Source organism: Stenella coeruleoalba (genome assembly GCF_951394435.1).
Source record: "Stenella coeruleoalba genome assembly, chromosome: 8".
In the NCBI taxonomy this organism is placed as follows: Eukaryota; Metazoa; Chordata; class Mammalia; order Artiodactyla; family Delphinidae; genus Stenella; species Stenella coeruleoalba.
In genome coordinates, this window is record NC_137154.1 from 60,570,668 (window position 1) to 60,587,674 (window position 17,007).

At 41.1% G+C, this 17,007-nt stretch overlaps 1 protein-coding gene across 23 annotated transcripts in view; it reads right to left on the minus strand.

Moving 5' to 3' along the window:
- Positions 1–17,007, minus strand: part of DLG2 (discs large MAGUK scaffold protein 2) — a 2,041,348-nt gene that overhangs the window by 212,772 nt on the left and 1,811,569 nt on the right. The window contains exon 1 of one of the 23 annotated variants that reach the window (XM_079928921.1): positions 9,179–9,582. The exons of 21 other annotated variants lie outside the window; for them this stretch is intronic. Coding sequence is in view for 1 of the 2 variants with exons in the window: in XM_079928920.1 (XP_079785046.1) it covers positions 8,718–8,979 (262 nt within the window). In the remaining variant the exon portion in view is untranslated. Of the gene's footprint in view, positions 1–8,717; positions 9,097–9,178; positions 9,583–17,007 lie in introns of those variants that run through there. One more of the 23 variants, XM_079928920.1, reaches the window with a different exon arrangement.

Here is a 17,007-nt window from a genome sequence, read left to right on the forward strand (position 1 = left end):
AATAGTGCAGAAGAGAGTGTATAGGACGCTTCCTTTGGTGTGAAAGAAACGAGGTAAAAGAAAAAAAAATATGTGGGCTTCCCTGGTGGCACAGTGGTTAAGAATCTGCCTGCCAATGCAGGGGACACTGGTTCGAGCCCTGGTCCGGGAAGATCCCACATGCCGCGGAGCAACTAAGCCCGTGCGCCACAACTACTGAGCCTGCGCTCTAGAGCCTGTGAGCAACAACTACTGAGCCTGCAACTACTGAGCCTGCGTGCCACAATTACTGAAGCCACATGCCTAGAGCCTGCGCTCCACAACAAAAGAAGCCACCACAATGAAGCACGTGCACTGCAATGAAGAGTACCCCCCGCTCGCCGCAACTAGAGAAAGCCCGTGCACAGCAATGAAGACCCAACACAGCCAAAAATAAATAAAAATAAAATTAATTAATTAAAATTTAAAAAAAACACACAGGAGGGAAAATCCTGAGATTCTTTTTAAAAAAAAGTGTGTGTGTATATATAATTTGCTGTCTTTGTAAAGGAAGCTCAAAAAAATACACAAAAAACTAAAAATAGTGGTTAAGTATGTGGATGATAAAAGGGGAGGAAAAAACTTTTCAACAAGTACTTTAAAAAATCAAAAATTTAAATTATTTTAAATAATAAATTGAAGATAGCAATTAGTATATATATCATAACACTGTTTTAAAAAGTAGATGAACTCATGTATTTAAAGAGCTCAGCGTGATGCCTAACACTTAGGAAGCATTAAATACACGTTAGTGGGGATTATCATCTCTTTTTGAGAAAGGAGGAGGGAGCTCTTCCTTGGCCTCTACTTTCAGCTCAAAGGTCAAAAGAGTTGGAGACAAGTTGCAGGAGCCTGGTTACTGGGGCTCTCACTGGGGCTTAAGGAGCAGAAAGGCTCCAATGACCTGGCTTCCTCCCTGGTCATCCAGCCCTGTTCCCTGGGGTTCAGGGGAAAGGCTCACCCAGAAATAAAGATGGAGCTCTTACCCAGGAACTATAACACAGTAGACTAAAGTATGGAAAGACAGAACTACAATTCCAACATAGACCAGATCTGTGCATGACTCCAAGGGTTAGAAATTATTTAAAAACAGGCATGCCTCAGAACAAAACATGAGAAAAGATGCACAGATGTCAATGAAATGTCACTTTCTTCCACTGTGCTGCTAAAAAAGGTTTCTATGTCCTTAAGGCATAAATCTCAGTGGATTAATTGGAAATGCCACAATGGAATGAGAATAAAAGTAAAAAACTGACTCTGAATAGGTCCTTTATACAGTCACAAAATTAATAATCTACATTTCTTTTATTCCCATCTGCACTGAAAAAAGATTTAATCATCAGATACAAAACATAAGAAATTATCATGAATCACAAGTACTCAGGTATCGTAACCTAAACAATTGTTCTAGTGTTGCCTGTTTTACCTAGGGTTATGCTAAGTGGCTGACAAAATAAAGACTCTAAATCTTACTTCCTTTAGGATTAAAACACATAGTATTTGGAACATAAAAAAGTACCATTTTAAGCACTTGTTGAAATAGCACACAACAGGATGTCTTGATTTTGTTAGATGCTTCCTTTAAGTAGGTTCTATAAAAGGAGCAAGAAGGCAGGGGTCCAGGAGATGGTGATGAGGCACCCCTTGTGAAGCTGCCATATTGTTAGCTATGGTAGTTAAGAATTCCAGCTCAGAAAGTAGACAGATTTGAGCACAAATCCTAATTCTATCAATCATTAGTTGAATAACTTCAGGCAAGTTACTTAACCTTGCTGAAGTTCAATTTTCCCATCAGTAATATAGAGATAAATACAACTTCTACCTTACAGGGATGTTCTGGGGATCAAAAGAGATAAAGTATTTAAGACGCTTAGCACAGTGCCTGGCATTTACTAGACAGCAGATGATCAGTAAATGTTAGCCCTTATCATTATCTTTTCATTCATTCATCCATCCACTAAACTATTATTGATGAGGGACCATTTCAGGTCAAGCTTTGGGTTAGGCAAAGGAAATCCAGGAAGAATAAGACAAAGTCCCTGAACACAGGAAGTTCTCAGCGCAGCATGGGGAGAGGAACAAAAGAAGGCACTAAGGCCTAGGGAATTTTATGATAGAAGTCAGCACTAGGCAACTGAGGCATAAAGAGTAAGCACTACAAGGATGAGGAAGGGGCTTCAAGGAGGAGTTGATGCTTGATATAGGGCTGCAAGCATGTATACATACAAGCCCTTTGGGACAAAGGCAACAGAAAGGCACAGACACTGGTAGGGAGGGGCAAGAAGAAAAGTGTGAACAGGTCCCAGGGAATGAATAAGCCAGGCTGAGGTAAGGTCAGAGAGGGCCAGAAGGTTCATCACCATCACACAGGGCTGAGTATATAAAAAAGTTTCTGTAATTTGGTGTGTTTGACAACTCTTCTTTAATTAGAAGTCGAGAGGTAGTCAGCACTGTCCTGTCAGGGGAGTATCTCAGGAGTGCTCCATATTATTATGGTGAGAAGATAATTTTGTACTACCTTTGCCAACCTTAGAATTTATCTGCTGAAAGAGCAGCTTGCCTGATCTTGCCAGGAACTTATCCTTCTTTGCAAACTCAGTGTTGGCTTGAGATAAGAACTTGTCAGCAAATCGCCCCTCCCCCCACTTTTATTTTGCTTACAAATCTTCTCTTAAATAGGTAGTTTACTTCAGTATAAAAGAATTTAAGTGTCAGTATTGGCTAAAAATATATTTTTTTTGAAAGGGGATGTTGTGAAATGGAAGGGATGGAGACACAGAAAATTTCAAATATCTTCCGCTACTTAACAATGATGTAAAGTTGGGAATTTTTTTAACCTTTGGGAATCTCAATTTCTTTATCTATAAAGAGGTAGAATTCAACCCATCTCATGAAGTGGAATAATTAATGCCAAGTATCTACTACCAAGCCTGACACAGCTCTCTGCAGCTGGTGGCTATCATTACTGCCTATAAAAGTAAAGTAGGTGATTTGGACAGCAGCCTTGCAAGACAGAAATCTGAGTCTGTTAAGGCAGAAGATGTGGGTGGAGGTGGAGGAAGCCAGGTCAACTTGCACCTCTAAACTGTACCATGCTCTGGCTGGGCAGGACCCAGTGAAAGCTCTACTTCCTGTGTGTTGAACACAGGTTGGACACACTCTGATCTCTCTCTCTCTCTCCGTACAATGAAGCTTCACGAACCAATAAAGGTTAACCAAAGTATTTTCTTTCAGAAGTTTTCAAGTTACTTCAGGTCTCCAGAGCTGAAGCAGTAGGAAGAGTTAACAGATGAGGCTTGTTAAATACAAGCAATTTTTCTGTAGTCCATACAAATGTACTTAGGAGAGTATGTGATGGAAAGAGAGCAAATGCACTGTTGGTAAGAAATTGCAGTTCTTCCCAAATGCACTATAAATGATAACATAATGATGCACCAATCCAGACCCCAGTGGGGAAAATACATTATCTTCTATAGTACATTTGTGCTGTTCAAGCGTTTCACAGACATGACTGAACTCTCATCAAGCCCTAGGAAAATCACATGCTCTAACCTTTAATCCAGTATCTTTAACTGGTAAAACTTATTACCTCTGTAGCCTATAAATGTGTTTTTAATGAAGGTCACTTATGATGGACTATAAAGGGAATCTCCCCTAACAACACATCACAGTGACTTCCCTGGCAGTCCAGCGGTTAAGACTTTGCCTTCCGATGCAGGGTTGTGGGTTCAATCCCTGGTCTGGGAGCTAAGATCCCACATGCCTCGTGGCCACAAAATCAAAACGTAAAACAGAAGCAATACTGTAACAAATTCAAAAAAGACTTTAAAAAGTGACTTAGCTAACAGGGAGCTTCCTAAAAACAAAAAACAAAAACAACACATCATAGAAATCCCATAATCTGGATCCTGTAAACCCACTGATGAAAACAAATAGTAACCAAAAAACAAAATGGTACTTTTTTAACCTAGGTACTTGAACTGCAATATTTAATGAAATAATACACATGAAAATCTCAGAAAAAAATTAGATTCCAAATAATCTATCATTTCCATGCCAACTATCTTGAAAAGACTTGATTTTTAGAGGAGTGACAAATGTTATCATCCCACATAAATGACCCATAACATCTAATACTCATCCTGACAATATTATAGTGAAAAAAAAAATCAGAAACAACCGGAAAGTTTAATAATGGCAAATTGGCTAAACCAATAGTGTCAATTCCACACAATGGAATCCTAGATTTCTTTAAAATTCACTTTTACCAAAAAAATTAAAAAGTAAGGACATAAAGAAATGATCACAAAACACTGTTAAAAGAAAAAAGAGGGGGACTACCCTAGTGGCACAGTGGTTAGGAATCCGCCTGCCAAGGCAGGGAACAAGGGTTTGAGCCCTCGGCCGGGAACATCCCACATGCCGCAGAGCAACTAAGCCCGTGCGCCACAACTACTGAGCCTGTGCTAAAGCCCACGAGCCAGCGTGCCTACAGCCAGTGCTCTGCAACAAGAGATACCACCGCAATAAGAAGCACGTGCACCACAACCAAGAGTAGCCCCCGCTCGCCCGCCACAACTAGAGAAAGCCCTCGTGCAGCAAGGAAGACCCAACACAGCCTACAATGAATTTATTAAAAAAAAAGAAAAGAGGTTATCATCTTACTATATAAGTATGAATCCAATTTCATAGAATATAGAAAAAAATTGTAAAGACCACAACAAAGTCAATAGGTATTATTTTCTGTTTTTTTCTTATTTATTGTTATAATTAGAAAAGCCCAATTAAAATTCTTTTAACATATTTAATCTTCTAAGTAAAACTTTGGTGGGAGGTGGAGGTGTGGAAAAGAATGCATCTGAAAACATGAAAAATTTTGCTGACATTAAAAATGTTTGTAACACATGTCAAATAACATTGTTAAGTACTTATCTATAATGTAACTAAAATGAACCAGGATAGGAAGGTTTACATATAATACAACCCACCCTACACATTTCATGGACAGAAACAGGACTGAAATAAAATGAGCCAAAATGTCAAACAGTGGTGTCTCTGAGGAGTAAAAATTATAATTTCTTTCGTCCTTTCTTTCTTTTTTCAACATGCTTCTTTCTGTCTCTTCCAAATTTTTAACCATGAACATGTAATGCCATTATAATCAGAAAAGTTACTTTTTAAAAAAAAGTTATAACTTAGCAGGAAAAAAAATTAACCTAACCTTAAAGTCACTAAAATATTAAGTTATATAGAATAAACTTCTGATCCTGACTCCAAATCTATTTTACTTTCCATACTGCTAACATATAAAAAAAAACCTATGTAAATCTAAGAAAAAAAATGCCTACATCAATTAAATAAGGTAGAAACATTCAGTCTCTACTTAACTCCATTGTTATTTTTTAAAGTGCGTCATTAGGGCTTCCCTGGTGGCGCAGTGGTTGAGAGTCCGCCTGCCCATGCAGGGGACACGGGTTCGTGACCCGGTCCGGGAGGATCCCACGTGCCGCGGAGCGGCTGGGCCCGTGAGCCATGGCCGCTGAGCCTGCACGTCCGGAGCCTGCACGTCCGCAGCCTGCACGTCCGGAGCCTGTGCTCCGCAACGGGAGAAGCCGCAGCAGTGAGAGGCCCGCGTACCGCAAAAAAAAAAAAAAAGTGCGTCATTAAAAGACCTACAAATCCCCTGGTAATTAATTCTCTTTGCGAAAAAAAAAAACAATAACAAAAACAGACTCAAAAGCATATAAAAGCTTATTTTATATGGAAAACTAGATCTAATGCTTTAAAGGCAAAGGAAAGTAGATTTGCAGTCATTATACAAACCAACAAAATTTTCTTCCCTTAAAAATTCCTTCAGTAATTTTTATTAAGCTCTTATTCCATGTTAGGTATTGTTCTAGGTGCCAGGGATATAAGGATGTCTACAAATGAGATTAGAGACCATGCATTCCTTTCACAGGACATATTAAAGCAATGGCCAGATGACCAGTTGGCAAACATGTCATGTCATACAGGGGATCCAATTGTGTGAGGTGGCAATGATCTAGATGACCCATTTTTTAGTCTGGAAACCTCTCATGCCCACTACCCATTCTCCCTCCCTCCCTCTGCCCATTTCTATAATCCCTTAGAAAGCAGAGCCTGATTCAAAGGTTGGCATGTAATAGTTCATTTTGAGCAGTGATCTCAGGGAAGAGGAGGAATCAGGGAGAGTGAAGAGAGAAGGAGGGAAAGGCAATACCAGGATGTGGCATCGGGCTATTCACTGTTGTGGGTAACTGGGATTCAATCCTCTGGGACCTTTTGAGGAGCATCCATCATGCCATGCAGAACTCTCTCTCCAAGGGGTGAGGAGGGGAGCCTCTATCCACCAGTTCCTCCCACCCCCAGACCTCCAACTGCCAAGAGTTGCCACATGGGGTGTCAACTCCCTTGCACTTCCAGTTTTGTGCATGCTAGAGTGGTGAGTGAACTCCTGGGCAGAAAGCAGAGATAGGTGTGGCAGCTGAGGCAAGGTGGTGTCAGGTTACGCGTGTGTGAAGGTGGTGGCTGCAGCCAAACAGACATGAGGCTGAGCATACTAGAAGGCACCACCTGTAATGTTCCTATAAGCCATACGAGGGCATGATAATAATAATAGTGACTAACATACACTTAACATATAGACATTTTGCCTATATGTTATCACTTAATCCTCCAAATAAACTCCTCCAAAAAGTAAATTCTACTTTCATCTCTTTTTTTTTTTTGGCTTAAACAATAGAAATTTATTTCTCACAGTTCTGGGGACTAGAGGTCCAAGATCAAGGTGTCAACAGGTTTGGCTTTTTCTGTGGCCTCTGTCTTTGCCTTGCAGATGGCCACCTGCTCACAGTGTCCTCACAAGGACCTTCCTCTGCACACACACCCCTGGGGTCTCTTTGTGTGTCAGAATTTCATCTTCTTATTAGCACACGAGTCAGACTGGATTAGGGTTCACACAGCTTCATTTTACCTCAGCCACATCTTTAAAGGACTCATCTCCAAATACAGTCACATTCTGAGGTACTGGGACTTTAGGGCTTCAACATACAAATTTTGGGGAGGACACAATTCAGCCCATAACAACATGCAAGAGATTTACTAGGGGAAATATCTGTGAAAGATAAAACGGAGCAAGGGAAGGTGGGATAGTTAGTCTGAAAACGGTGACACAGGACCCGACGCCTATGAAGGAGAGGGAGAAGACTAAGTAGACAGCATTTCAGCCTGCAGCACAGTTTGAAAAGTTCAAGTTAGGCTGATGGTAATCCTTCAGCCAAAGCTGCCCATCAGAGGAGTCCCAAACACCGCGGCAATGAAGATGCATTAGTACTCCTGCCATGTGCAGTCAGTGATAACTCAGACAATTACAGGTACATAAATAATTCAGGTTGGGGATCAGTTCTTACTGGTTTCTTTGGGAAGTGTCTCCAGTCCACCCTGACTATTCCGCCGCACTTAATTTTGTTCCTGGACCCATGTGCCTAGCTCTCCAAGATGTTTATATACATCTTTTTCAGCTTCTGAATCTGGTTCATTCTCTCACGTTTTACTACACTCCTTTCCTTTCTGTCTTCTATGGCTCACTTATTATTTTTTTCAGAGGAACATCTGGTTCAACTTTTAATAAAACAATTATTTACTGAACTGAATTGATTATGGGCAAGAAACAGTAGCAGGTGCTGGAAATTTATGCCATAATGGCCCACTATCTTGGGAGAAAACAAGCCTTCCCTTCTTATCCAGAATCAGAGGTACCTGTGCACTCTTTCATTTATGATATATAGGGCACAAACACATTTACCCAGAGGATTCTACATTCAAGTAATTTTACCACCATATCTGATATTAGTAGGGGCTGCAGAGAACCTTGCACACCTAGGTGTTCAGGAAATATTATGCTTCAGTACCTATATAGGCACACAGGTAATATTCTACCTATGTAGATATATAGGTAGTTACTACTATATATTAATTCCAAAATATCTTCAAAACATCTAGCATAGTGAATTTAACATTTTTCAATAGAAAGGCCACATTAGCTGACCAGAAACCTAAAGGATACCATTCTTTACTCAGAAATCTAACAGATCTCTGAGGGCTGCCACTTGAAATTTCTCCTCACTTTTATGTGTTAAACTTCTTACTGGCTAGGGACCACAAAACGAAGTTCCTGTTGAATTCGTGAAGGCAAGAAATAAACGATGGGAAAAACAAGTATCAATACCCAAAAGGGTTCTTTATTTATACATTTCCTCTACCACTGGCATGCCTTGGTCATTTACAAACCTAATCTGGGGCCAAGTTACGAACCTGATTTGAGACAGGCCTGGAAAGGTTAAGGCCTTGGCCAGCAGTTTATCATTAACCGGAAAGGGAAACCTGGCATTTCCCTTTCCACCAAATGACTTCTTAACCGGCCATCTTTCTTGAACACACAATTCATTTACAGTCTTGCTATGAAACTGTGAAGCTGCTCTCCTACCGTGACTCGGGGAAGGGAAGCAAGAAGCACACCCACAAAACGGCACCATCAGCTAATTTTTCATGAATAACAGAAAGAGCACCGAACAATCTGAATCCCGGATCCAGAGCTGTGGGTCACCAGGTCGAAAACTTGTAGCGGAGACTGGGGGGGGGCGGGGAAGAGGAGTGGAAGTAAATGCTAGTAAAATTACCTTGACAGCGCAGAAACTTGAAGACTTTTCTACCGACTAAAACCCACCAACTTTTCTCAACAAACGAGCCATGGGAGGCGTGGGCTGAAGCGAACGGACTTGCCCGCGGCGACGAATCAGAAGCACCCATCTCCGTCACCTTCCAGGTCGAGTCTGGAAACCCGCGCACCGAACCGCCGGAGGAAGTCCGCGCCGGAGCCGGAAGAGCGCGGAATCCCGCGAGAAGCTGCGCGCGGGGAGCGCGAGGAGAGACCGCGATCATCGAAAATGCTCAGGTGCGCGTAGTGGAGCTGGCGAGGTACCTATCAAATCAGGGTTCAGACAGCCCAACTCTCCGTTCAAGTTCCCCAGCTGCCAATCTTGGGACGGGTTCACACCTTCTCTAAAGAGCTAACTCTCACCACAGGCCTTCCGTTCTGAGCACCCCTAACCACCAGCGATTTAAAACAGAAGAACCTCACCTCTTTTTTAAACACGGAGGAAACAGGTTTCGAGAAGAAGCTAAGCAGTCTGCCTGAGGTCATCCAATAAATGGTGGACTGAAGATGAGGCCGAAGCACCTGCTGCAGAGCCCCAGTATAATACTGCCTCTCCGTGCCTGTGAGCATCCAAACGGCTCCAAGACTGGAAAGCGGAAGTAGGAATCAGTTGCCCTTCACAGTTCCTGTTTCTATATCTGTCTCTGACCACTGCGAGTTCCTTGAGGGCAGAGATTGTGCCTGACTTGTGCTTATCTCCAGTACCCAGCAGTGCATGAAATGGTATAACAAGGCCCAATGCTTGTTGAGCCTAGTTGAGTGTCTGTTCCCCACAGTGGACTGGTGCTTCTTGAGAGCAGAAACCATTGTCTTATTCATCTTTATTTCCCGGCACCCAGCGCATGTTTGTTGACTCTAACAGAAAGGAATTAACTGAAAGGCAGAACACATTGTGGTTAAGAATATGTGGACTTTCTGTCAGATGGGCCTGGATTAGAGCCCCACCTTTGATACTTAATAGCTTACGATCTTGAACAAACTATGTAATAATCTCTCTAGGACAGTGCTCTCATCTGTAAAAAGGCATGATACTAAACTGCATTCTCATCACGGGGTTATTGTGATGATTACATGAGATGCATACAAAAACATTAATCAGTAGAGCCTGGCAAATGGCCAACATGCAATAAACATTAACTATTATCATCATTACTATAAATTCTATACTGTTAGTGTTTACACTACATTTGGAGTTCCTAAACTATTAGATTCAAGGACCTTTGGAATATCCATGATGGCATATATGGGAAAAGTTCTAGAACACAAAGAACCTAGTAGATGGACAATATCTGGCACATAGGTGGTGTTCAAGAAATATTTGTTGAATATTAAATAAAAGAGTGAGCCACATATGCTTTTGGCGATAATCATCAGCCCACACACTGAAAATGAGTAAAAGCATTAAAGGTTGCTAACAAACTAACATCCAACAGGGAGAAAATGTCAAGTGTTCCAAGTTCTGACTATAAACATAGAGGAGGAACAGCTATATAACCTACAGAAGGTATGAAGCCATAAAACAAGGCCAAAAACTGGGGACTTATTCTCAAGACAATATGATCACAAATTTCTTTTAATATTTGGCCTTGTATATCCCTCCAAATTAAATATCACTTGTATTTTATGGTCAAAAATTGCTTACTTTGCAATATTTCCTGTCGTGTTTTTATTACAGAACTATATATATTTTTTAAAGTACTGCTTAGTTAATTATAATTTGAGTTTAGATTCTGAAGACTTTAGGATCTATTTTAGAGACGTTATTTGATGGGATTTGGACCTCAGATTCTGTGGGAGAAATTAGATGATCGAAGGTCAATGCCCAAGGTGGTATGGTGATAGTAGACACTCTCTCCAGGTCATGACAGAAAGACCCAGTTCGCATCCTGGCTTTTCCACATATTACTTGAGTGACCTTGGACAAATTATTTCCTATCTCTGGGTCTGTTTTTTGCAATTTCTAATATGAGGGGGCTGTTGCCCATTTCCCTGACTTCACCTGATAATTTATTGGAAGGACATATGCAGAGTTCCTGGCGTGTGGCACGTATTCAATCACTGCCAGTTCCCATCCTCTTTTAAAGGTAAGAGATGAGCATGACACCTGTGGTAGCTGCCAATAATATTCATTCTCTTAGGCTCCCCTCTCAATCTAGGGTATGCAATCCTTCATCAAGAAAGAGTCTTCCTGAGAGGAGGAAACCTTTTTCTCAAATCAGAAGTGCGTATGACCAAATTTTACAAAAAAAAATTTTTTTAACAAGACAGCTCATTAGGCAACAAACCACAGTGTAAAGTTCAGCTCAACCTCACCGTGCTTTCTGGCTAGCTAATCTGGGCAGACTTTTAAGTCATGTTGGCTGGAAGATGAATATAGTGTTTCATTCGGCATCATTACAAATACCACCCTGGTGCTGGTAATATTCTTTGGACTGCCCATGATGCTTGGTGGCTAAGCTGCAAGTCAAGAGTTTAATTTAGCTTTCTGAGCATCTGCAGGTTTTGTTTTCAACAGAGAACTTCAGGTTACATAACTGTCTTGGCTTCTGCTTCAGAAGGTGAACCTTGACTCTCTAAATTAACTGTCGATACAGATCCTCAGGAGCAGAGCTTGTTGTACCTGGAAGCAGTTTCCCCCCAAATCACTTGGAAGGTAACAAGATGGCTCTTGACCTCTTTAGATGCTTGGCAGAAGAAGCAGGAGAAAGAACATTCTAAGCATAACTAGGTAGTCATTAAAAGGAGAGGTACAGCCTAGAAATCAGGCTAGGCTTTCTTTTTTCAAACTCTTTCTAACTTTACCGTGATGCTGTCCACACCCCACTGGACTGATCTGCTCCCTGTTACCAGTCACTGTTGTGGGTAGGCATTTTGCCAAGGGTTTTAGAGAAGGGTGTTAACCAAAGAGAAATGTAACATGATGAAAATGGGGCCCCTGGGAGCACATGGAAGCAAATGAGAGAGGAATACAAAGTGAATACACTGTTCTGTTTAACACATGCGAAATCAGGTTTGAATTAACACCTAACCCCAGCCCACAAGGTGCTTTCCATCTACTCAAGGGGACAGCACATTTCATTGTGACATGCAAAGTGCTAAGATGAACAATTTTTAGGAACATAGAGGAGGAATATTGGAAGAAGGGGGTAATCAGAGACTAATTAACAATAATATACAGTTCATATAATATGGGCCTATTTGCAGATACGGATGATATAATCAAAGCCTGAAGCTGGTACAAGGATGTTCATATAGTTAGTATAATTCAGGGCTTAGTCTTGTATCTAAATTTTCTGACTTCAAATCCTGTGTGTTTTCCCAGTAGTGACAGGAAGCCAAGGGCATGCAGAGTGGTTTCATATCAATATGCTACAGAAATGGAACTAAAATGTAAAGGGCTGGCAGGAGGAGGGTGGGGGAATTTGTTTTTAGTGAGTATATGAATTTCTATGTTACAAGATGAAAAAGTTCTAGAAATCTGTTGCACAACAATGTAAGTATACTTAACATTACTGAACTGTACATTTAAAAAATAGCTAAGGTGCTAAATTAATGTTATGTGTTTTCACCACAATAAAAAACCCCTAAGGGCTTCCCTGGTGGCGCAGTGGTTGAGAGTCCGCCTGCCAATGCAGGGGACACGGGTTCGTGCCCCGGTCCGGGAAGATCCCACATGCCGCGGAGCGGCTGGGCCCGTGGGCCATGACCGCTGGGCCTGCGCGTCCGGAGCCTGTGCTCCGCAACGGGAGAGGTCACAACAGTGAGAGGCCCGCGTACCGCAAAAAAAAACAAAAAAAACCAAACCAAAACAAAAAAAACCCTAAAATGTAATATTATACTAATAATTATAACACTAATTATAACATTAATAAAGTGTTATAATAACATAAGTACGCCAATAACTGCCATCGATAATATAATAAATATAACTGATATGTATAGAGCCCTAACTGCATGCCAGGAGCTGTGTTAAACATTTAACGTGGACTATCTCACTTATTCTAACAGCTCTTTTTGACAAATCCAAAGTTTAGATTAGGTAACATGCCTAAGGTCCCACACAGCTAGAGTGTGAGCTGGCCTGACTGTAAAACCATGGCCTCAACAGTCACTTCCCACACCAACTCTCCTGTACTGAACTGTGCAATCGAAGTATGCAATTCAAAATCAGATACACATTCCTTCTTGTCTCATGCACACATGGAGAACTAGATAAAGATGACAACTCGCCAAAGGTCAACATGAAGTCACTGATAAACTGTTTAAAGGACAGGGATATAGATGCTGTGACCACTCTGGTTGGTAGAGGCTCTGCACTGCTGAGGGTTAGTCAGATAACCAGCCTCCCAGTGTTCCTTCTTCTCATTTAGATACCCCTGTTGCAACATTTGCTTCAGAAGGAGGTCTTCCCAGGTAACGAGATGATGTCTGTCTGTGACCTGACATCAAATGAGTCACTTCACTGTCATCATGTAGCAGGCACCTCAGTATAGATCAAGTTCACCCTGTGGGAGCCCTGAAAGTTTCCTGATGAATTTTCTATTTCTTCTGAAGTAATTGTGTTTAACACCCCAGGCTGACTAATATCAGTGTGTGACCAAGTTAAGTACCGAGCTAGCCAGCTTTTGCAGTTGTGAAGGCAGAAAAACACAACTGGACAATGAAAAGAAGGTCACTGTACAAATACCATGTCTCAACTTCAGGCAGAGAGGGCAAACTATGAGCTTGGGGTGTTTCTATTGCCGCCTTTGTATTTGGGTTTACAGGGAGCCTTGCTAATGAAAGTATGCTCCATGGGCAAGCAGCAGCAGCAAATCACCTGGGAGCTTGTTAGCAACAGAAAACTCAAGCCCCCTCCCAGAGCTACAGAATAGGAATCTGCATTTTGAAATGATCCCCTGGTGATTCATATGCACATTAATATTTCAGAAGCTCTGATATTAAAAACATGCACATTCTTACTTTTAAGAATTTAGTGTTTACTAAATGTTTAATTGCAAACTAAATTACTGCATAAAAAGGAAACGATAATTGAATATACTAGGCAAGATTATCATGCTAGTTTCACAATGCTTTCACATGGTTTTTCTACTTTAATCCCTTTAACAACCTTTATCTCCCCTATCTTCTTACTGATAGAGGTATGGTCCAAAGAAGGTAAAAAGATCCACATCTCTAGGGCAGGATTTGAACCTGGCACTCTGGCTCTAGATCCCCAAACTTTCCCTGTAAATCACACTACCTCACTCAATGAATTCAGAAGATCACTCAGAATGGTCAGAAAAAGTAGGACTTGAACTGATACTTGAAGAATGGGTGAGGTTTGCAGAAAAGAAGGATTTCCAGAGCAGAGAAACAGCAAGCACATGAGCACTTGGAGACTGGCATGTGAAAGGAGAAGGCTGTAGAAAATATTTAAATGTAGGGGTCATGTCCCCACAAGAGAAAGAGGAAGAAAGAATGAAATGAGAGAAACCAGACCATGGAGGGCCTTAAAAGCTAGGCCAAAGGGTGTGGCTATTTGGTAACTCAACATAAGGAATGAAATTTCAGAAGATAAGTTATTCCAGTTTTATCCATTAGGCTTTTCTTGTAGATTTTACTATGCAATGGTAAATATACTTTAAAAATGAGATGGATACATTCCAAGAAACACATTGGAAAACTCTACACTACTGCACATGACAATTGCACCTTCTGTAATTCTGCACCTGCTTCATCAACTGTTGGCTATATCCCAAGAGACCTGACATCACTGTTTTCTGACAGGGGCACAGAGGATTTGCCAGAGCACTTGAGAATGTGTGAGGATGAAGAGAGCACTGGCTAGGAACACAGATGTCTTTTAAGTAGGGCACTGCGTGGATGATTCATCTCTAGCATATCAAAAGAATGTGGAGTAAGTAATGTTGTCAGAGTGGACCTGAAAATATACTATTAGGTCGATGATGTGCAAGTGAGAATGTTTTTCTATGAAGGGTCACACATACAGAGCAAGTTGGTTCTTGAGCAATTTAACAAAACATAGATGGTTGCTGTTTAAATTAAGAACAGGAAACACATAAGTTAACTGTATATACACTAAAAAAAAAAGTAGTTTAATAAAATGTGAAGATTAAGAAGGAAAACTGAGAAAGAAGAGAAGGGACTAAAATGTAAATAGATGCCAAGGAAATGGGGAGAAAAGATAAAGAAGGAATAAGAGGAGGAGATGGTACAATGGGAAGATGATTTACTGAAAGTTATTTAGGTTTTTAATACCCACTATCTACTATAATAATGTTCTAACTCCATGTGGTAGATATTATACCCATTTCACAGAAAAAGAAACTGATACTACTAGAGATTGAGTAATTTGCCCAAAATTACATTGATGGTAAGTGGTAGAACTGAAATTCAAACATTGAATCCACTTAACCCCTAGGAGGCACTGAAGCCAAACCATGTTACTGACTTCTCTAACATCTGTTTCCTCATCTGTAAAATGAGCTAGTACCTGTAAAGCTACTGGATACAGTAAGCTCAACAAATAATAGCCATCAACCCTTTGAAAAGGATTAGTTAACAGACTACTGATAACTACAGTTCTAAAGCCTCCTTGCCTCCGGGTCCAAGTTTGAGAATCAAAAACTCTCGGGCTTCCCTGGTGGCACAGTGGTTGAGAGTCCGCCTGCCGATGCAGGGGACGCGGGTTCGTGCCCCGGTCCAGGAAGATCCCACATGCCGCGGAGTGGCTGGGCCCGTGAGCCATGGCCTCCGAAGCCTGTGCTCCACAGCGGAGGAGGCCACAACAGTGAGAGGCCCACGTACCGCAAAAAAACAAAAACAAAAACAAAAAACAAAAACAACTCTCTCTCGGGAATCCTAGATGTTTTGGCAAAGAATCCTCAAATCTACCAGGCACCAAATATTCCCTAGACTGAATCAACAATGTCTCCTACGTATACGTCCTACTAAATGTTAAATGTACATAGGTTACACTGTGACTAATTAAATATACATCAAGTTTAATTTCATGTGTCATTGTATCAGTAAGTATTATCTCTATCAACAAATCCTAAAAACCACAAAGGGAGTCTTTGTATTCAAAAAGCCTGGGAAGGACCAGGAGTGTAATCCTTATAGTATTCCACACAGAGGAAGGGAGTGAGAGCAGCCAGTGAGACCTACATGTGACCTTTCTACCCCTTAGACTAAGGATCCTCACCTCTGTCTCCTTAATGATTATCCTCCCTCCTATCCATTCTTTTCACAGCAGAGATAAGAGATTTTTTCCTAATGGCAATATTGATCCTGTCACTTTCCTACTTAAAACCATTTAACTGGCCCCACTGCCTTCAGACCAAAGATCAAACTCCAGCTGGGCATAAAGATCCTTGTATGATCTGGGCCCTCCTTAGCCATCCACGCTCCACCAGACACGGGTCTAAACTCCAACCTATTGAACTGCTTTCACTTCCAAGGACAAGAGCTCCTTCTCGCTTTCCTACTTTTCTACTTCCTGTTCTTCCTCCTTTCCACTCTTCAGGGCTAGTTTCTCAGAATTTCACATCCTGGCTTTGATATTTTTTTCTGCGTGGAGGCATCTCTGAATCTCTTATGAAGGTGCATTAAAGGTTCCTCCCTGGGCAGCCTATAAGACCCCCATAGCATTGCTTACATTGCATCACAATTGCCCCATAATTAGATTCTAAGCTCCATGAGGATGGAGAACATCTTTGATTTGTCCTCCAGTGCTTACTACCATACACGGCACATAGCAAGCACTGAATAAACATCTGCTGAATACATTTTAAAACTCCATGAAAAATATCCTATTTTTCTGTGCTCAAAGCACAGTTTTTGGTTGTTATTATTTGTTCTGATTTTTTGCTTTTGTTAAATTTTAATTCCCTGTTGAAGAAAACCACGCATCAACAAATCTATAGTCAGAGCCCCAAGCCACAGACAAGGAAGTGAAGAGAGCAGGGTCATTAAAAGTGACCTCAAAGAGTCAATAGCCCCGGCAAATTCCAGGGTCCTTGGCCAGGTCTCTTACCCTCACCTCCGGGCTTTCCCTACCTAACCAGTGGAATTAATTCTAGTTGCTCAATTTTTCATTCCTGTAAGAACTTCAAGGTCCCTCAGTAAGCTTTGTATGGAGCAGGTGACAAAAATTAATTAATAGTTCAATGGGCATTGCTTTAAATGTACTATGATTTTAACGTGGAATCTGTATAATACCTATCCCTAAGGGTATACAAACTTTCAAA